Below are 22,117 nucleotides of genomic sequence, written 5' to 3'. Positions count from 1 at the left end.
TAATATGTCATCCCAGTGCCTTACAGCCTCCTTTCTTTCCAGTGGGTCATCAGCTGTTGAAACATCAGCCTATTGAAGTTCTTGTACATGATGGGTTATTTTTCTGTCTTTCTGCTTTCAAGATTCTCTCTTTCTCTTGGCTTTTAACAGTTTACGAGGCCTCTAGGTGTGAAGCACTTTGAGTTTGTTACTTGGAGTTGATTGAGCTTCTTGAGTGTGTAGATTAATGTTGTTCATCAGATTTAGGGATTTTTTGGCCATTATTTATTCAAATAGTAGCGTTATTCCGTACTGTCTTACTCGCTGCTCCTCTCCTTCAGGGTCTCCCGCTTTGCATGTGTTGTTATACTTAATAGTACCCACAGGTCTCTGCGCTGTGTCCATCTCCATCTTACTTTCTCTCAGATTGGGTCATCTCAGCTGACCTGCCTTCAGCTTCTCTCCCTACTGCTTTTCCTCCCTCTCTTCAAATCTGTTGAACTGCACTAATGGCTCTTTTATTTATTATACTTTTCAGTTTCAGGATTGCCACTTCTTTCCTTATTGTAGTTTTTCTTTCTGTTGTTAAATGACTGTCATTTTAGCTCCCTTGAATTACTTCTTTGACAATGTCCATCCTGTGCTCAGGCCTCTTTATTAATTCCGCATTCTGTACAGAACAAAGGGACCTCTACCCTGACCCTGACCAATCTCTTCAGCCCTGCCTCTCTCCCAGACCCAATGGCCGCATGAGCACTAGTGGTCAGCCGAGCTGAGGTCCGTATGGGCCTCAGCTTCCTCGCCATCTGGCCTGTGGTCCTACTGTCTACTTTATGTGAAAGACAAAACACCATCTTTCATTTTTCCTGAAGCTGCCTCTGGTTCCTCTAACCAAAAATCAACCTTCCCCTCTCTAAACATACCTATGACATTATTTTATATCAGTTTTATATTCATCTCTGTAGCTTACCAAATTCTTGACCTCTCTGAGTCCATTTCAAGGGTCTGAGACATTACAGTTGTGATTTCACCGTGCCTGAGTGAGTCCCTCCGGTCATGAGTGGGCCCAGCCCGCTGCACAGCATGTATGTTCAGCCTGTCTGCTCCTGTTTGTCCCGTGGAAAGTAGCTCTCTGGGAAGTGGCTTGAGGTTGCTTAAAATTTTCTGATATACTTTATTGCTTTCAAAGGGGGAAGTTATATGTTGCTGTTGAATTTATGACTTTTAGAAGTTTGAAAAGGTTGCTAGAATTCTCATGAGTATTTAGAGACTTTGTATTCCTGTCTTATCTCACCAACTACTACCCACATTGCTTGTTTTTCTAATTTGTTTTTTACTATTGAGTTTATTGGGGGGACATTGGTTAATAAAGTTATATAGGCTTCAGGTGTACAATTCTATAATACATCATCTGTATATTGTACTGTGTGTTCACTACCCCAACAAAGTGCTTGTTAATATTAAATGCTTTTATTTTCATAAATAGAAAGTTGAAACAGACGCTCTCTGACTGGCTGTGTTAACATCTTACAGATGGCTTCCTTAGCCGTGTCCAACTGGCCTAAGCCCATGCCACTGATTCCATGTCTGTCGTGGTCCACAGCATCTGGCGTCTTTACTACGGTAATTTCATTGCAAGTAGTATTTAGATAGGTGTATATGCTCACAGGCAGTTGTTTTGGGGGCTCCCAAATCCACCTTCAGGTTTGGTGACTCACTGGAAGGAATCACAGGACTCATGTGGTGGTGGTACCCATGACTAAGACTCATTACAGCAAAAGGGTGCAATACAAAGTCAGCGAAGGGAGAAGCCCCGATTGCAGAGGATGCCAGGCACAAGCTTTCAGTGCATCTCCCTGATGTTTTTGACTCCTCCAGCCATGACTTGTGACAGTCTTTGCAAAGTGTAGTGCATCAGTGCAGCTTGCTTGAGCCCAGAAGTCCAGGGTTTTTATCAGGGGTCAGCCATTTAGGTGCCTCTGCCTTGTATGGACCAGAAGTCCAACAGGAAAGCAAGTGTTCAGCAGCAACTACATTGTCTGTACAATCAGTTTAGGTACAAAGGCCCACTTTATCATTTAGGAAGTTTTATCAGGATAAAGAACTGTTCATTAGTCAAGTTCCCAGACTCTACTCAAGAGACAACCTAATAAGCAGGCCTTTCTAAAGAAAGGAAATCTCAAGCCTACTGTTAACGCTTTTCTGCAGAGTAATAATAATAAAAATTGGGGATAAAATGGCTTATGGTGCAATTTGATCTTAATTTAGTTTATTATTTCAGGGTGTGCTGAGTAAATCGATTAATTGGAGGGAGCTGGAAAAGCAGTATTATACGCAGACAGTTTATGAAGAAATTATTCACATGCTTGAATATTGTGGAGTAAGTATTTTTAATTTCTGTTTAACCTTAGGGGAAAGGTTGATTGTGTTTAATTAGTCAAAATTTTTTATTGAATTTAGTGAGGTGACATTAATAAAATTATATAGGTTTCAGATGTGTAATTTTATAATACATCATAATGATTCAAAATTTTAAAAAGAATTGCAAATTTTTTAAAAAGCATTACTATGTTTTACTTTTAAAAATTCTTTATTTTAGACCCTGGCTGGATAGCTCAGTTGGTTAGAGCATCATCCCATTAGGCCAAGGATTCGGGTTCAATCCCGTCAGGTCACATGCAGGAATCAACCAGCGCTCTCCCTCCGAGAGCATGACCACACCGTTCCTCCTGCACCAGGAGCATTTCTCTTCTTCTCCTAAGCTCCCCTTTTCTTGCCTCTCTAACTTGTCTCTTAACGCCCATTTCTCAACGTCTGACTTTCTAAATAAACTTTCCCTTATATTAATCCTGACCAGGTGGTGGTGCAGTGGATAGAGCATCGGACTGGGACATGGAGGACCCAGGTTCAAGACCCCGAGGTTGCCAGCTTGAGTGCGGGCTCATCTGGTTTGAGCAAAGCTCACCAGCTTGGACCCAAGGTTGCTGGCTCGAGCAAGGGGTCACTTGCTCTGCTGTAGCCCCATGGTCAAGGCACAAATGAGAAAGCAATCAATGAACAACTAAGATGTCGCAATGCGCAATGAAAAACTAATGATTGATGCTTCTCATCTCTCTGTTCATGTCTGTCTGTCCCTATCTATTCCTCTCTCTGACTCTCTCTCTGTCTCTGTAAAAAAAAGAAAAAAAAAAAGAATCGAGTGCCTGCATAAATAAGTGGAACAACAAATCAGTGTTTTCCTTTCTCCCTTCCTCTATGACTGACTACATTTCTTAAATAGCAAACTCATTTGTAATAGGTCAAGAATAGAACTTGACCACCTTATTCAGGAACCACTTCCATATGTCTGACTCAAAAGTCCCTCCTACTATTAATTATCAGTATTCTGATTTTTATAGTAATTACTTGTTTAGTTTATTTATTTATTTTTATATTTTTTTTAGAGAGAGAGGAAGGGGGAGAGAAAGAGAGAAACATTAATTTGTTTTTCCACTTACTTATGCACTCATTGGTTGATTTTTGTATGTGCCCTGAGCAGGGATCAAACCTACAACTTTGGTGTATGGGGACAGTGCTCTAACCAACTGAGTACCTGGCCAGAGCTTCCTTCTTTTATTAAAATAATTTCTTTGTCCAAATGTACATTTCTAGACACCGTAGTTTGTTTGTTTGTTTGTTTGTTTGTTGGTGACAGAGTGATGGAAATAGAGAGCTGGATGAAGAGAGACAAGAGGAAATGAATAAACACTACAGTTCTTTTATTTGATGGTTCTTTTAAATCTGTAAATTCTGTTCCATCCCTTTCTTTTCTTTAAAATTTTTTCTATTGAAGAACTTGAGCTATTTATCTGTAGAGTTTCTCACAGTCAGGATTTTTCTGATTGCATTTTTATGGGACAGTTTAGCATGTCCCTCTGCTCTGTGTTGCCTGCAGATTGGTCATTAGGCTTAGAGGCATGACTGACCTCAGTTTGTACTTCTTCGGAAAGAGTATGGGAAGCACACAGTGTCCGGTTGTCTCTTTTGTGGAGTGAACTGCCACTGATGCTTTCATGCCTCTGTCAGTTCATTTGTTGAGGTTTGCAAAATGCTGCTATCCTAAATTTGTCATTGCTTTTTCATTTATTACTTTGAGTACTTTTATAAAAAGGTACAGGGGTCCTCAGGTTACAACACAGTTCCATTCCTACGACAGTGATGTAACCAGAATTTTCGTGTAAGTGGAAACACACCCTGGCCTAAGTCACTTACCTATCCTAACACAGTTGTAAAATCATAATCTAGAACATAAAAACATGGCTAAGCCACAGGAAAAAGAAAAGGACATAAATACAGTGTGTCCGTAAAGTCATGGTGCACTTTTGACCAATCACAGGAAAGCAACAAAAGACAATAGAAATGTGAAATCTGCACCAAATAAAAGGAAAACCCTCCCAGTTTCTGTAGGATGATGTGGCAGCATGTTTGCATGCGCAGATGATGACGTAACACCGTGTATACAGCAGAGCAGCCCACGGCCATGCCAGTCGAGATGTGGATGGTACAGAGGAAAGTTCAGTGTGTTCTGTGGCTCGCTAAATTCGAATCCGTGACCAAAGTACAACGTGAATATCGGCGTGTTTATAACGAAGCGCCACCACATAGGAATAACATTACTTGGTGGGATAAACAGTTGAAGGAAACCGGCAGTTTGGTGGAGAAACCCCGTTCTGGTAGGCCATCAGTCAGTGACGAGTCTGTAGAGGTTATACGGGATAGCTACCTAAGGAGCACTAAAAAATCTGTGTGTGAGCCCACATCGAACTGCACTGAATAGGTATGAAACTGGGAGAGTTTTCCTTTTATTTGGTGCAGATTCCACATTTCTATCGTCTTTTGTTGCTTTCCTGTGACTGGTCAAACGTGCACCATGACTTTACGAACACACGGTATACTGTACCTGTAGTAACAGAAAAAATGAATTTAAAAAAGAATTTCTTACCTTTATTCCTGTGGTTGGTTTGCACACTGGAGGGGGCATTGCAAGGTGGGAGAGAGTGACCTATCAGGAGGAGGAAGCTGGAGAGGCAGGAGAACCTGCAGAAGGTGCTGGAGATACTGGGTCAGGTGAATCAGGATTGCTTAAGGAACATGCAGGAGACACTGGAGATGATCCTACCTGCACTACTACAGGTGTTTCATCTCGAGAAGTAGCTGATGGTAGAGGGTGCAGGATTTGATGCAGGCCTCTCTACCTTCTAAAGAATTGTTCCAGGCTAGTCTGGAAGGTAGATGACTTCTTCTCTTCAAAAATCTGCCTGTAGCATTGCAAGGCATCCATAGCAGCTCTGTAGACCTTACTGAATCTGTCATCGCTGGGGTCCTCAACCTGAAATTTTGCCGTCCCATCTTCTACCACAGAAAAACCTTCTGCCAGACCTTTGGTAGTAAATCTCTTGGATTCTGGAGTTTCTCTCTTCCTCTTCAATCAGCTGCTTCTCCAGCTGAATGAGGTTCTCAGCAGACAGCCCCTTTCCATGAGAGTGAGCGTTGTAACTGGAAACATGTCATATGTCAGGACTGTCGTAACCGAGGACCCCCTATACTTCTTTTGCCCTCTCTGGATAACTCAGTTGGTGAGAGCATCGTCTGGAAACACAGAGGTTGCTTGTTTGATCCCTGGTCAGGGCACATATAGGAACAGATTAATGTTCCTGTCTCACACTCTCTGTTTCTCTCTCTCTCGCTTTCTCTCTTTCTCCCCCTTCCTCTCTCTAAAATCAATAAATAATTTTTAAAGGTACTTATCTATTATTTTGTCACCTATTAGTTCAGTTCACATAGAAAAGCAGGGTCGCTTCTCTTGTGAGCTGTGACCAAGAATCGAACCCAGGATATACAGACACTGGACTGAAGCTCTATCCACTGAGCCTACCGTCTAGATCCAGGACTTTTATTTTTAATTACATCACTTACAAACCTCACTCTTATAAAGTAAGTCTATCTTGCATAACCTCAAAGGGTAGTTAATTACTTTCCTGAGAACATTGTTTTAAAATAGCTCTACCTGCTAGTTCATTCCTATGATCCAGTACAGATATAATCAGAAAGGTACCTGTATTTGAGAGCATATGAGAAAACAACACGCATTCTTAAAGGAAGGTTCATAGACTTGGTCGTGTGAAATGGCACTGTGTTTATCTCCAGCACCTTCTCTGTGCCTCTGACTTGGTGATTAGATACAAGAGTCCTTTTGTTTGGCAGACCTAGTTTAGAGCAGTGAATATTCAAGAAATGTCAGGATGGCTTCTGTCTTTTTTTGTTTTAAAAATGGTGTGTTTCCTATCAAAAGAAGGTAAGTTTGTTGGTGTAGCATTCTGAGTAATTCTAGGGTGCTTTGATTTTACATTTCCCAGTATTACTAAACTTCTTTATCCCCTTTTACATTTCTGGGGTCTGGATGACTGTAGTAATTTGTTCATTTAACCAGCTTGTTGGCTTTTATTTTTCCTTTCCTTCAACCAATTTCTCATTCTTTAATTTTTAAAATATATTGTATGGCCATATAGCAGCGGAAATACATATTTTATTTAAAAATGTATAATAAATATGTATTTTCCGATGGCTTTAGGCGACCCCTGTGTTTTGGTCATTCGACCCCCGCCAGGGTCGCAACCCACAGGTTGAGAACCGCTGCCATATAGTTTAAGCTTTGAAAACTATAAAAAGTTATATAGTGAAACAGATAACTATCCTTGTTCCCCATTTGCCTTGATCCTAGCTTCCTCAACAAATATATTATTACTTAATCTTTTACTTATTTATTATTTATTTTTATTTTAGAGGAATGAAGAGAACAGGAGACAGGAACATCTGTTCCTGTATGTGCCCTCACTGGGAATCAAACCGGCAACCTCTATGCTTGGGGACCATGCTTTAACCAACCGAGCTATCCAGCCAGGGCTATTATTGTTTAAAGGAGTTCTTCAAATCAATAGCAATATGAATTATTTTCTACACAAATGTTTCCTTTTTCTTTTTATTTATTTATTTTCAATTTTTTATTGGTTTTAGAGAGAAAGGAAGGGAGAGAAAGATAGACAGACAGAAACATCCACCTGCTCCTTCCTGCATGTGCCCTGACTCAGGATTGAATCCACAACCCCTATATATCGGGAGGATGCTTGAACCAACTGAGCCGTATGGCCAGGGCTTCTGTTTCTTTTTACTGCTGCATAATAGTCTGTTATAGTGATGAATGCACCATGATGTAGTAACCAGTACCTTGTTGGTGGGCATTTTATGTTGTTAGTCATCTTGCAGTATTAAAAAACAATACTTCAGTGAGAAACTGTGCATCTATTATTTCACAAGTATAAATTCCTAAAAATGTCACTAAATCAAAGGGTATATGTATTTCTAATGTGGTAAATTTGTCTAATTCTAGTTGTGTCAGTTTATGCTACCAGCAAGAACATGTGTGTCTTTTACTTCACAAGTTTACAGATTCAGTGTGTTATCAAACTAACTGGTAGTATTGGTCAACATGATAGTGAAAATTGGTATAGTTTTTATTTTTTTATTTTAGATTTTTTTAAATGTATTCATTTTAGAGAGAGAAGGGGGGAGGAGCAGGAAGCATCCACTCCCATATGTGCCTTGACCAAGCAAGGCTAGGGTTTCAAACTGACAACCTCAGAGTTCCAGTTTGATGCTTTAACCACTGCGCCACCACAGGTCAGGTGGTATAGTTTTGTTTTGTTTTTGTTTTTTTAATATTAGTGAGAGGAGGGGAGACAGATAGACTCCCGAATGCACCCCCACCAGGGTCTACCTGGCAAGCCCACTAGGGGGCGGTGCTCTGCCCATCTGGGGCCCTGCTCCATTGCTCAGCAGCTCAGCAATCAAGCTCTTTGACACCTGAGATGGAGACCATGGAGCCATCCTCAGCACTCGGGGCCAACTCGCTCTAATTGAGCCATGGCTGCAGGAGGAGAGGAGGAGAGTGAGTGAGAGGGAGAGGAAGAGAGAGAGAGAAGTGAAGGGGGAAGGGTGGAGAAGCAGATGGCTGCTTCTCCTGTATGCCCTGACCGGGATGAAACCCGGGACATCCACACGCCAGGCAGACCACCACTGAGCCAACCGGCCAGGGCCCAGGTGTTATAATTCTTAATGTACTTAATTTTAGTGAAATTGAACGTGTTTTTATAAGTTTAAGAGCTATTTCTCTTTTATTTACTCTAACTTTACATGCATATCCTTTGTTCTTTTACTCTTGTGATTTTGTACTTTTTCTTCATTGTAGTTCTTAATAAAGCAATTAGCTGTCAGATAGGTTTCAAATATATTTTTCAAGGCTATCATTTTTGACTTTGCTTTTAGTATTTGACATAGTTTATCTTTATTTAAATTATGTTGATTTATAAGTCCTTAAACTTTGTTCATACTTTTGAGATTTTAATAAGCAGTGTTTTATTCCTTGATAATTTTTAATATTTCTTAGTTCAACCTGAGAAAGGGATTTGAAATGGGTGTTGTGTTACTGCCAAGGTATACAGGGAGAATTCTGGAAGTTCTAGTAGGTCATGGATTTCCAAACTTTGGCAATAAAAACATGAGACAGCCCTTGCTGGGTAGCTCAGTTGGTTAGAGCATCATCCTGAGATGCAGAGGTTTCAGATTTGATCCCTGGTCAGGGCAAATACAAAAATCAACCAATGACGGCATGAATAGGTGGAACAACAAATCGATGTTTCTCTGTCTGTGTCTCTGTCTCCCTCTCTCTCTAAAAATCAATTTTTAAAAATATGGTGAGGGGTAGGGGGAACATGAGACAGACTAAATTTTACATTTTACTCTACTGTTCAGTAAGAAACATTTAGCAATAAAATGTAAGTCTTAGTCCTCAGTTACATTTTGACACCTCCTCTTTTTTTTTTGTATTTTTCTGAAGTTGGAAACGGGGAGGCAGACAGACTCCCGCATGTGCCCAACCGGGATCCACCCAGCATGCCCACCAGGGGGCGATGCTCTGCCCATCTGGGGCATCGCTCTGTTGCAACCAGAGTCATTCTAGCGCCTGAGGCAGAGGCCACAGAGCCATCCTCAGCGCCCGGGCCAACTTTGTTCTAGTGGAGCCTTGGCTGCGGGAGGGGAAGAGACAGAGAGGAAAGAGAGGGGAAGGGTGGAGAAGCAGATGGGCGCTTCTCCTGTTTGCCCTGGCCGGGAGTCAAACCTGGGACTTCTGCATGCCAGGCCGACGCTCTACCACTGAGCCAACCGGCCAGGGCCTTTTTTTTAATTGTGGTAAAATATATACAACATAAAATGTACCGTTTTAACCATTTTTACGTGTACAGTTCAGTGGTACTAAGTACAGTCAACCATCACCTCCTCCAGCACTGCCGTCTGGTCACAGAGCTTCTCATCTTCCTAAACTGAAGTTCTGAACCCATTGAACAGTAACTTTCCATTCTCGCCTCCTCCCTGTCCTGGCAGCCACCACTCTACTTTGTCTCTGTGGTTTTGACTACTCTAGGTTCCTCATAAAAGTGGAATCAGAACAATATTCGTCCTTTTTTGCTGGTCTATTCATTTAGCATAGTGTCTTCAACATTTTTCCGTGTTATAGCATGTATCAGAATTTCGTTAATAGTCCATTGTATGTATACCAAATTTTTCCCCCATTTATTCATGAATGGACATTTGTGTTATCTCTTTGTTTTAACAAGATTGTTAAATAAAATCCTATTTTTTATTAAACGATGTTGTCTTTTCTTTCCTGTGTTCAGACAGATTCTTTCAAAATGGGACAGGAGTTCGTGAAACACTTTCCTAGCAGCACAGACAAGCTCGCTAACCTTAAGCTGGTTTCTAGAACTTTAAATTTAGATGTAACAGATCAGGTTGTGTCCTCAAACCCTGCTGAGTGCCGTAAATCTAGTGAAACGCCTTTCAGGGCCACATCAGAAGGACTGCTGTTGCAGGACACCTCTAAGATGGAGTGCTTCAGTCCAACGCTCTCAGCCGGCAAAAGTAGTCACACAAGTTGTAATCCTCAGTCATACCACCTACTCAGTCAAGAACAAAGAAGAAAGAACCTTCAGAAAGAATCTTTACTATTTATGAAAGGAGTCATGGATGAATGTACTCATGTAGCAAATTTCTCAGGTACAAACCTTTATATGAAATTGAGACTATTTGATGATGTATCAATTTGTGGAATATTTTTAAGAATGCTGTGTAAGTTAATTTCATATTTTCCAGAATATATTTATTGTTGGCTCCAGAATGTGTTTTCCAAGATAAGCTGGTTATTTCAATATATCATATTTTATCCGTGAAAATCTTAAGACCATCTTATTAGTTCATTTAAAACACTGGATTTTGAACCTTCTTTAGAACTTCCATCTCACTGTATTAGAGATGAATATTTTATTATGGTATATTATTTACCTTAATGGTTGATTTTTAACTTAATCACAAGAGTTCCAGTTTGACAAATATTCCACTTACTGCATTGTATGATGCACTTTATTTTCAAATACAGTGAGTAGTACTTATATAAAAGTCTTAGAGCCGGACCTGCAGGGGTGCAATGGATAAAGCATCAACCTGGAATGCTGAGGTTCCTGTTCGAAACCCCGGCCTTGCTCGGTCAAGGCACGTACAAGAATTACCTACAAGTTGATGCTTCCCAATGCCCCCCTGCCCCCGCATCTTTCTTTCTCTCTGTCTTCTCTAAAATCAATAAATCTTAAAAAAAAAATTGAGATTTTTAAAAGTATACTATGTTGCATGTTTTTAAATCCTGTACCTAGTTCCAGTTGACCCAAGCCTCATTATCGTGGTTCAAGCCAAGGAAGATGCCTATATTCCCCGAACAGGAGTTCGGAGTCTACAAGAAATTTGGCCTGGTTGTGAAATCCGATACCTAGAAGGGGGTCACATTAGTGCTTATCTTTTTAAACAAGGAATCTTCAGGTAAGATGATTGGTCTGAACAGGTATCTATCGTGTTTGGATTTTTTTACTAAAATATGAAGGATTGGGTATTTTTATTGTATGTTTTATTCCTCTTATTTCTTCCTTGCTTCCCTCCATTTTCACATTGTGGTGCTCTTTCCTTTCTTTTTTTTTTTTTTTTTTTTTTTTTTTTTTTTTTTTTTTTTTGAAGTTGGAAACAGGGAGGCATTCAGACAGACTCCCGCATGCACCCAACCGGGATCCACCCAGCATGCCCACCAGGGGGCAATGCTGTGCCCCATCTGGGGCATTGCTCTGTCACAACCAGAGCCATTCTAGCACCTGAGGCAGAGGCCATGGAGCCATCTTCAGCGCCCGGGCCAACTTTGCTCCAGTGGAGCCTTGGCTGTTGGAGGGGAAGAGAGAGACAGAGAGGAAGGAGAGGGGGAGGGGTGGAGAAGCAGATGGGCGCTTCTCCTGTGTGCCCTGGCCGGAAATCAAACCCGGGACTTCTGCACACCAGGCCGACACTCTACCATTGAGCCAACCGGCCAGGGCCATCTCTTTCCTTTCTTGTCCTCTTCTTTTTCTCCTAGAAAACTAGGAAGTAGCATATGATGGGCCTGCTTTATTATGTGTTTTCTTCCCTCTTCAGATATCAATGAGCAGGCATTTTAGGATGTAGGGAGGAACCCCAGGATTTGTAAAACTCGCTTTGGTTCATCTGGTGTTTCTCACGCCACACTGATGTTCTTCTCTCAGAACAACCGTAGCATCTGGAGATTAATCTAGCGTGGCTTTCAGTGGCAAGTGAATGTTGAACTGAACTTTTAAATGAGAAGAGAAATACTGGTTTTAATGTTAACTTTTGTGACTCCAGTATTTGTTAGAACTTATAAAAACTTTTATGCTATAACTTGTTTTTGGAATCTTGCATTATTTCTACTTGTATTCAAATTTGAGGGTAAAAGGTAGCATTGGAATGTATGTATCATTAATGGTTAAATAAATTTACATATTAGCTCACATATAGTACTTAGACCAGTGCCCTGTGTGTAATAAGTGTTCCAAAATTCATTTCCAGCTGGATGGTTATATAATAGAATAATTGTGTGTGCTCTTTGACATTTTTAATTCTTTTGAACCTAAGAAATAATTCTTTGTATATTGGTACTTACTGAGTTCAGCTTAGAAATTTCACCTTTTTGAGGTACAGACATTCTTTAAGCCTGTAATGTCCTAAAGCATATAATAAACCTTTATTTTTATTGTATGATCTTAAAAAATATTTATTCAGTGTTTGAGTCCCTGTTAGTTGATAAGTGAGCAGACTACCTATCCAATGTGACTTTCTGGCACAGCAAAACTAAAAACAAATAAATACTGTGAGTACTTAGGCTTGTTACAGTTGCTCAAGTAGAGTGTAAAGTTCTGTTATTTTGTGAATCAGAGAACTCCCCTGCTTGCTTTAGTAAATTTGTATCAGATTTCTTTTTCTCTTTTATGTATCTAAGTGGGAGTGTGGCTGGGAGACATTACAAAGAATAGATATAATCATAGTCAACTATAAAAACTCAAAATTGCTCATTTAAAAGCTTCATTTGAAAGAGATGTTAGCTGTTACTGTGTTCCAAGTACTAAAGTAATTGCTTCATATGTTATTAACCCCTTTACAAAGAAATAGAGGGGCAAGGAATAGTAAATAACTTGTTCAAATAGAGCCACTTGCTATTTGGCCTTTGTAGGCAGCAGTCACTTCAAAACCTAATAAAGTTTAGATGACACTGGAACAGAATCTTTAAACATTCATTCTTTTCACTTACCAGATGTAACAGAAGTCACTTCTTTATATGATCTTATATTTTGTGTTATTGAGAACTGATTGATAATACCTGTGAATAAGTGTATTCAAATGATTAAAAAGGCATATGTATAGCCTGGCCAGGCAGTGGTGCAGTGGATAGAGCATCGGACTAGAATGAGGAGGACCCAGGTTTGAGACCCAAAGGTCACCAGCTTGAGTGCAGGCTCATCTGGTTTGAGCAAAGCTCACCAGCTTGGACCCAAGGTCGCTGGCTCGCAAGGGGTTACTTGGTCTGCTGAAGGCCCATGGTCAAGGCACATATGAGGAAGCAATCAATGAACAACTAAGGTGTCGCAACAAAAAACTGATAATTGATGCTTCTCATCTCTCTGTTCCTGTATGTCCCTATCTATTCCTCTCTCTGACTCTCTCTCAGTCTCTGTAAAAAAAAAAAAAGGCATATATCCCTAACCTCCTCACACCGTGTACACAAGCCCATGTTGCAAACTTAGTCATCAGATTTAAAAATTTCATTCTAGCAAAGCAAGTACTCAGAACTAACTCTGTGAAAAAAACTGTTCAGTGGACAAACATATCAGCCCCCCCCCGAAGTCAATTATTGCTCTGATAAGTGCCCTGAAACCAAATCCTTTTGTGTCTACACCAACATGCATGCAAATGTCCATCTTTAGTTTGTTTCCCTTCTCATTGTTTGTTGCATTTTTTTTCCTTTTGTTTTTTTTTGTTTGTTTTTGTTTTTTGTTTTTTTAATAAATTTTTATTAATGGTAATGGGATGACATTAATAAATCAGGGTACATATATTCAAAGAAAACATGTCTAGGTTATTTTGTCATTAAATTATGTTGCATACCCCTCGCCCAAAGTCAGATTGTCCTCCGCCACCCTCTATCTAGTTCTCTGTGCCCCTCCCCCTCCCCCTCTCTCCCTCCCTCCCTCCCATGTCCTCCCTCCCCCCACCCCTGGTAACCACCACACTCTTGTCCATGTCTCTTAGTCTCGTTTTTATGTTCCACCAATGTATGGAATCATGTAGTTCTTGTTTTTTTCTGATTTACTTATTTCACTCCGTATAATGTTATCAAGATCCCACCATTTTGCTGTAAATGATCTGATGTCATCATTTCTTATGGCTGATTAGTATTCCATAGTGTAAATGTGCCACATCTTCTTTATCCAGTCTTCTATTGAAGGGCTTTTTGGTTGTTTCCATGTCTTGGCCACTGAGAACAGTGCTGCAATGAACATGGGGCTACATGTGTCTTTACATATCAATGTTTCTGAGGTTTTGGGGTATATACCCAGTAGAGGGATTGCTGGGTCATAAGGTAGTTCTATTTGCAGTTTTTTGAGGAACCACCATACTTTCCTCCATAATGGTTGTACTACTTTACAGTCCCACCACAGTGGATGAGAGTTCCCTTTTCTCCGCAGCCTCTCCAACATTTGCTATTACCCGTCTTGTTGATAATAGCTAATCTAACAGGGGTGAGGTGGTATCTCATTGTAGTTTTGATTTGCATTTCTCTAATAACTAATGAAGCTGAGCATCTTTTCATATATCTGTTGGCCATTTGTATCTCTTCCTGGGAGAAGTGTCTGTTCATGTCCTCTTCCCATTTTTTTATTGGATTGTTTGTTTGTTTGTTGTTGAGTTTATGAGTTCTTTGTATATTTTGGATATTAGGCCCTTATCTGAGCTGTTGTTTGAAAATATCATTTCCCATTTAGTTGGCTGTTTGTTTATTTTGATATCAGTTTCTCTTGCTGAGCAAAAACTTTTAATTCTGATGTAGTCCCATTCATTTATCTTTGCCTTCACTTCTCTTGCCATTGGAGTCAAGTTCATAAAATATTCTTTAAAACCCAGGTCCATGATTTTAGTACCTATGTCTTCTTCTATGTACTTTATTGTTTCAGGTCTTATATTTAGGTCTTTGATCCATTTTGAATTAATTTTAGTACACGGGGACAGGCTGTAGTCGAGTTTCATTCTTTTGCATGTGGCTTTCCAGTTTTCCCAACACCATTTGTTGAAGAGGTTTTCTTTTCTCCATTGAGTGTTGTTGGCCCCTTTATCAAAGATTATTTGACCATATATATGTGGTTTTATTTCTGGGCTTTCTATTCTGTTCCATTGGTCTGAGTGTCTATTTTTCTGCCAATACCATGCTGTTTTGATTATCGTGGCCCTATAATATAGTTTAAAGTCAGGTATTGTAATGCCCCCAGCTTCATTCTTTTTCCTTAGGATTGTTTTGGCTATTCGGGGTTTTTTATAGTTCCATATAAATCTGATGATTTTTTGTTCCATTTCTTTAAAAAATCTCATAGGAATTTTGATGGGAATTGCATTAAATTTATATATTGCTTTGGGTAATATGGCCATTTTAATTATATTTATTCTTCCTATCCAAGAACAAGGAATATTTTTCCATCTCATTGTGTCTTTTTCTATTTCTCTTAATAATGCCTTGTAGTTTTCGTTATATAGGTCCTTTACATTCTTTGTTATGTTTATTCCTAGGTATTTTATTTTTTTTGTTGCAATTGTGAAGGGGATTATTTTTTTGAGTTCGTTTTCTAATATTTCATTGTTGGCATATAGAAAGGCTATGGACTTTTGTATGTTAATTTTGTATCCTGCGACCTTACTGTATTGGTTTATTGTTTCTAATAATCTTTTTGTGGAGTCCTTCGGGTTTTCGATGTATAGGATCATATCATCAGCAAAAAGTGATACCTTTACTTCTTCTTTTCCGATATGGATGCCTTTTATTTCTTTGTCTTGTCTGATTGCTCTGGCCAGAACTTCTAGCACCACGTTAAATAAGAGTGGAGAGAGTGGACAACCCTGTCTTGTTCCTGATTTAAGGTAGAAAGTCCTCAGTTTTATGCCGTTTAATATGATGCTGGCTAATGGTTTATCATATATGGCCTTTATCATGTTGAGATATTTTCCTTCTATACCCATTTTGTTGAGAGTCTTAAACATAAAATTGTGTTGTATTTTATCAAAAGCCTTTTCTGCTTCTATTGATAAGATCATGTGGTTTTTGTTCTTTGTTTTGTTGATATGGTGTATTACGTTAACCCTTTTGCTTATGTTGAACCATCCTTGAGATTCTGGGATGAATCCCACTTGATCATGATGTATTATTTTTTTAATATGTTGTTGTATTCGGTTTGCCAGTATTTTGTTTAGTATTTTAGCATCTGTATTCATTAGAGATATTGGTCTGTAGTTTTCTTTCTTTGTGCCATCCTTGCCAGGTTTTGGTATGAGGGTTATGTTTGCCTCATAAAATGTGTTTGGAAGTATTGCTTCTTCTTCAATTTTTTGGAAGACTTTGAGTAGAATAGGAACCAAGTCTTCTTTGAATGTTTGATAGAATTCACTAGTATAACCGTCTGGGCCTGGACTTTTATTTTTGGGGAGGTTTTTAATAGTTTTTTCTATTTCCTCCCTGCTGATTGGTCTGTTTAGGCTTTCTGCTTCTTCATGACTCAGTCTAGGAAGGTTGTATTGTTCTAGGAATTTATCCATTTCTTCTAGATTGTTGTATTTGGTGGCATATAATTTTTCATAGTATTCTACAATAATTCTTTGTATATCTATGATGTCTGTGGTGATCTCTCCTCTTTCATTTTGGATTTTATTTATTTGAGTCCTGTGCCTTTTTTCCTTGGTGAGTCTTGCCAAGGGTTTGTCAATTTTGTTGATCTTTTCAAAGAACCAGCTCCTTGTTTTATTGATTTTTTCTATAGTTTTTCTGTTCTCTATTTCATTTATTTCTGCTCTGATTTTTATTATCTCCTTTCTTCGGCTGGTTTTGGGTTGTCTTTGTTCTTCTTTTTCTAGTTCCTTAAGGTGTGAAGTTAAGTGGTTTACTTCGGCTCTCTCTTGTTTGTTCATATAGGCCTGAAGTGATATGAACTTTCCTCTTATTACTGCTTTTGCTGCATCCCAGAGATTCTGATATGTTGTATTTTCATTTTCATTTGTCTGTATATATCTTTTGATCTCTGCGCTTATTTCTTCTTTGACCCATTCATTTTTTAGAAGTATGTTGTTTAGTTTCCACATTTTTGTGGGTTTTTCCCCCTCTTCTTTGCAGTTGAATTCTAGTTTCAAGGCTTTATGATCAGAAAATATGCTTGGTACAATTTCAATTTTTCTAAATTTGCTGATATTGTCTTTGTGGCCCAACATATGGTCAATTCTTGAGAATGTTCCATGTACACTAGAGAAAAATGTATACTCTGTCGCTTTGGGATGAAGTGTCCTGTAGATGTCTATCATATCCAGGTGTTCTAGTATTTCGTTTAAGGCCACTATATCTTTATTGATTCTCTGTTTGGATGACCGATCTACAGCTGTCAGCGGTGTATTGAGGTCTCCAAGTATGATTGTATTTTTGTTAGTTTTTGTTTTAAGGTCAATAAGTAGCTGTCTTATATATTTTGGTGCTCCTTGGTTTGGTGCATATATATTAAGGATTGTTATGTCTTCTTGATTCAACTTCCCCTTAATCATTATGAAATGACCATTTTTGTCTCTGAGTACTTTTTCTGTCTTGTAGTCAGCATTATTAGATATGAGTATTGCTACGCCTGCTTTTTTTGGGGTGTTGTTTGCTTGGAGTATTGTTTTCCAGCCTTTCACTTTGAATTTGTTTTTATCCTTGTTGCTTAGATGTGTTTCTTGTAGGCAGCATATAGTTGGATTTTCTTTTTTAATCCATTCTGCTACTCTGTGTCTTTTTATTGGTAAGTTTAATCCATTTACATTTAGTGTAATTATTGACACTTGTGGGTTCCCTACTGCCATTTTATAAATTGCTTTCTGTTAGTTTTGTATCTAGTTTGAGTCTTCTCTTTTGTTTTTCTATCATTTGTTTTTGTTTGTTTGTGTTCCATACTTCTTTCCTCTGTTGCTACCTTTTTTAAGTCAAGTGTTTTTGTGGTGGTTTTTTCAAGGGTGGTTACCATTAAGTAATGAAAGGGGTACCTACCATATTCATTGTAGTACCCTATCTTATGAGTATTTCTGCACTTCATCGTCCTTTGCTACTGTTAATCTCCATCCTCTCCCCCCTTTTTTTCCTTTGTTGTCACAGTTTAAGTTTGGTTTTATTGTGTTCTTGGTGGAGCTGTTACTTGTGGTGTTGTTTTCTTTTGTTCTTTGAATCTGGTTGGAAAACCCCCTTTAGTATTTCCTGGAGTGGGGGCTTTCTGCTGATAAATTCTCTCATCTTTTCTGTATTTGTGAATATTTTTATATCTCCTTCGTACTTGAAGGATAGCTTTGATGGGTATAGTATTCTTGGCTGAAAGTTCCTCTCTTTCAGGGCTTTAAATATTGGGGTCCACTCTCTTCTAGCTTGTAGAGTTTCTGCTGAGAAATCTGATGATGATCTAATAGGCCTTCCTTTATATGTTGTACTCTTCTTTTCCCTGGCTGCCTTGAGAATTTTTTCTTTGTCATTGGTTTGTGTCATCTTTATTATGATGTGCCTTGGAGTGGGTTTGTTGGGGTTAAGAAAACTCGGTGTTCTGTTTGCTTCTTGAATTTGAGGCTTTAGTTCTTTCCACAGGCTTGGGAAGTTCTCGTCTATTATTTGTTTGAGTATATTCTCCATTCCATTTTCTTTCTCTTCTCCCTCTGATATACCTTCTCTTATACCTCTGATATATTCTTATGTTATTCTTTCTGATGGAGTCAGACAATTCCTGTAGGGCTTTCTCATTTTTTATTATTTTTGAGTCTCTTTCTTCTTCTCTCTGTTGTGCCTCAAGTTGTTTGTCTTCTATTTCACTAATGCTATCTTCTATCTGGGCTGTTCTGTTAGCTAAGCTTGTTACCTCGTTTTTCAGCTCGTGAATTGAGTTTTTCATTTCTGTTTGATTTGTTTTTATAGTTTCAATTTCCTTGGTAATATATTCTTTGTGTTCATTGAGTTGTTTTCTGATCTCCCTAAATTGCCTTTCTGTGTTTTCTTGTATATCTCTGAGTATTTTTAAGATTTCTATTTTAAATTCTCTGTCATTTAGCTTCAAGGCTTCCAATATGTTAAGTCTTTTCTCCATAGATTTTTCCACATCTATTTGTGTTACCTCTCTTTCTTTTGTATCCATAATATTCGATTTCCTCCTTCTTATTGGCATCTGAGGGTGGTCTTGTTGATAGCACTAATTAGAATTAATAAAGAGTAAAAAGTAAAAAAAAAAAAAAAGGTAAAACACCCCACAAAAAAAAACAGTAATAATTTATTATTTCCCCCTTTTTTCTTTCTTCTCTTTCCCTCCTCTCCCCTCCTCAGGGAAATATTGTGATGACCTGTGAATTATATTACGCTAAATGGAACAAAAACTGCCTATAATGGAGGGCCTGATTTGGGGTGGAGAGTTCAAGGGGCAAAAAAAGGGAGTAGGGACCCACTAAATGCAAAAAAAAAAAAAAAAAGAAGAAAATTTTAGACAAGCATAAGATGATTTGCTTGTAAGTGATGGTCGACTAAGAGATATAATGAGAGGGATAAGAGGGAACCAGAAAAAAGGAGAAAAAAAATAATAATAAAGAAGAAAAAAATAAAAATAATAAGTAAAAATCTGTTGTATTAAGTGGAGCGAAGACTAAATGCAATGGAGACCTTGGGTTGGGAGGAATGCTAGTGACTTAAAAAGCAACGTAAAAAGTACCCAAAATGCCACAAAAATAAACAAACAAAAAAAACCCAACAAAAGTGAAAAAGAAAAAGAAAACCAAAAAAAACCCTTGAGTCCCAAATTAACTAATTTGTTCGTGATTGAGGATTAAATGGGAGGAAAAGTAAAACGAGAAAAGAAAAAACAAATAGAAAGGAAAAAATAAGAAAAAGAGAAAAACGAAGGAAGAAAAAAAAAGGAAGAGAATAAAACAAAATAAAGCAAAACAAAAAAAAACAAAAGAGGAGAGAGTGAGAGTTAAGTGTTTTGGAGTATAACCTTAAAGGAGGGTGAGGATGAAGAAAAGAAATAAAATGTAACACTCATGGGTAGTGTAGTTCAAGAAAAGGGAAGCATAAGATGGGCAGAGAATAGAAGGACCGAGGTGGAGGAAATAGAAATAATAATAATAAAGGCAATAAGATAGAAGAAACAAACAACAACGAAAAAAAAATTAGTGGAACAAGTTGTAAAGTCTGTGGATTTTTCTTGATTTTGAGAGGTTAACTTCTTCCTTTTTCTTTTCTCTCCCTCTTCCTGATCGGTGACTCTGTACCCCAGGCTCTGCCCCTGTGTCACACTTAGGTAGGGATTTGCAGTTGATGGGATTCTATGGCAATGTCATATAATTGGCTTTAGTCTTGCTGGTAGTCAAGGCTTGTTGGCGTTTGCAAGGTCCAACGATGAGAGAGTTTGCTTTCCTGGAGTCTCTCTCCTAGTCCCCCCTTCCTGAATTAGCAGCCTGGTGATCCAGCTATAAAGCTGCTACTTCTTCTGCCTGGGGAGTAAGAGGCTCAAAGAGCTAGGAAATCCCCACTCTATCCCCACTCAGCGTAAGGCTTTGGGAAAGGCTCTGGCAGTCAAAGCCTCCAGTGTAATCAGGCGGGGGTGGGAGTCAATTGTTGTCAAGGTGACTGTTCAGCGCCTAGCATTCAGTTGGACCACTCAACCCAGGCTTTCCACACTTTGTAGCCTGTTTTGGCTGGGAAGAAGAGGCACTAGTCTCTGCTTGCGACTAGTGTAGTATAGATCTTATTATCTGCCAAGTACCTCTTGTTAGCGTTTATCCCTGAATATGGAGGCTCTATCAATCAGAAGTTGCCCCCGCCCCTTTAGCGAGAGGCACTAAAAAATATCACGCCTCTTGTCTTGAATTGCTGAACTGAGAGAGATCTTATCAATTAGAGCCCCATGGGTGCGCAGATTTCATGGGTTAAGCTAATTTCAGTGATTGGGTCCGCAGCTGTGCTCCCTTCCCCCAACGCTTGGTTGTTAGCTTGAATGGCTGGGTGAGGTGCCCCGCCCACGGAGAGAATCTCCCAAGTAGGGAAGACCGCCCTGGCGCCTCTCCCGCTCGCCCCGCCGCTGGCGGCTGGGGCGCACCGGGCGCAGGATAATGGGGCACCCTGGGTGTGCGGGCCAGTAGGGCGCTCTGTGTGCGTGGGATGCCCAGGGCACGCGTGCGAATGGGGTGCTCCGGGCACCGGTGGCTGGGGACTCTCACTCGCAGTGCGTGGGCCGCTGGGAACGTTAGCGGTGCTCGCTCTGTAACTGGACCGGGCGCGCGCCAGCGGCTGCTCGCGGCTCCCGAGTGTGGGCTGACTCACCACAGGCGCACTCCCTCGCGGCTTGAATGAACGTTTCTGCGGTAGTTAGCTTCCTCCACACCCTCGTCTCTCAGATTCAAGTGATAACAGTCCTTTCGCTTTCAGTTTGTGTGGAACTCCGGAATGCTCCGAGGATAAATTTTTCTGTTTCTAGTTGATAAATTTGTTGTGATTTTGGGGAGATCTGTTGGACGCGCTGTTCACGGCGCCATTTCTATGACGTCACTCTCTTGTTGCATTTTAAGGGACAAATTTCTGAGAGAAATAAAGCGTGTTGGAAAGCTGTGTCTTCCAAATACATATATTGGAAGTCATAATCTAGTAGCAGGCTGCCATTTTAAAGATAATCTTAGTGTCTTTTAAGGATGTGGGAAATGCTTTGTCAAACAAGTAGGATACAAAATTAATATAGTCTCATAGTTAGTATTTATTTATTTATTTATTTATTTATTTTTGTATTTTTCTGAAGCTGGAAACGGGGAGGCAGTCAGACAGACTCCTGCATGCCCCAAACGGGATCCACCCTGCACGCCCATCAGGGGGTGAAGCTCTGCCCATCTTGGGGCGTCGCTCTGCCGCAATCAGAGCCATTCTAGCGCCTGAGGTAGAGGCCACAGAGCCATCCTCAGCGCCCAGGCAAACTTTGCTCCAGTGGAGCCTCGTCTGCAGGAGGGGAAGAGAGAGACAGAGAGGAAGGAGAGGGGGAGGGGTGGAGAAGCAGATGGGCACTCCTGCACGCCAGGCCAACGCTCTACCACTGAGCCAACCGGCCAGGGCTTCATAGTTAGTATTTAAATTGGGTGAAAATGTAGATGCATAGATTTAAAACAAAAAAGCCTGTAGGAAATAGATGAAACATTAGTACCTTAAAGTGATGGGATTATGACTCTTTGCCCTCTCTATATTTGGGTTTTCTGAACATTCTACAGTGAAAATGTAGACTCTCACAATAAAAATTTTAAAATAAAAATTTTTAAAAAGCTTTAAAAATTATATAAAACTGAGCCAGATCAATTTCACTATTCCTTCCCAATTAATATTAAAATACCTAGTAAA

The 22,117-nt window shown here is 39.5% G+C and overlaps 1 protein-coding gene across 4 annotated transcripts in view; it reads left to right on the top strand.

Annotated features, from left to right (window-relative positions):
* ABHD18 (abhydrolase domain containing 18) overlaps window positions 1–22,117 on the top strand; it is a 46,168-nt gene that overhangs the window by 19,775 nt on the left and 4,276 nt on the right. For all 4 annotated transcript variants that reach the window (XM_066233366.1, XM_066233375.1, XM_066233382.1 and 1 more), the window contains 4 exons: window positions 1,513–1,602; window positions 2,261–2,359; window positions 9,750–10,128; window positions 10,779–10,941. In XM_066233366.1, the coding sequence (XP_066089463.1) occupies window positions 1,513–1,602; window positions 2,261–2,359; window positions 9,750–10,128; window positions 10,779–10,941 (731 nt within the window). The remainder of the gene's footprint in view (window positions 1–1,512; window positions 1,603–2,260; window positions 2,360–9,749; window positions 10,129–10,778; window positions 10,942–22,117) is intronic.

This window comes from Saccopteryx bilineata, chromosome 1, assembly GCF_036850765.1.
Source record: "Saccopteryx bilineata isolate mSacBil1 chromosome 1, mSacBil1_pri_phased_curated, whole genome shotgun sequence".
Classification (NCBI taxonomy): domain Eukaryota; kingdom Metazoa; phylum Chordata; class Mammalia; order Chiroptera; family Emballonuridae; genus Saccopteryx; species Saccopteryx bilineata.
Note: the sequence above shows the minus strand (reverse complement) of the source record. Positions and strands in the feature narration are given on the sequence as shown.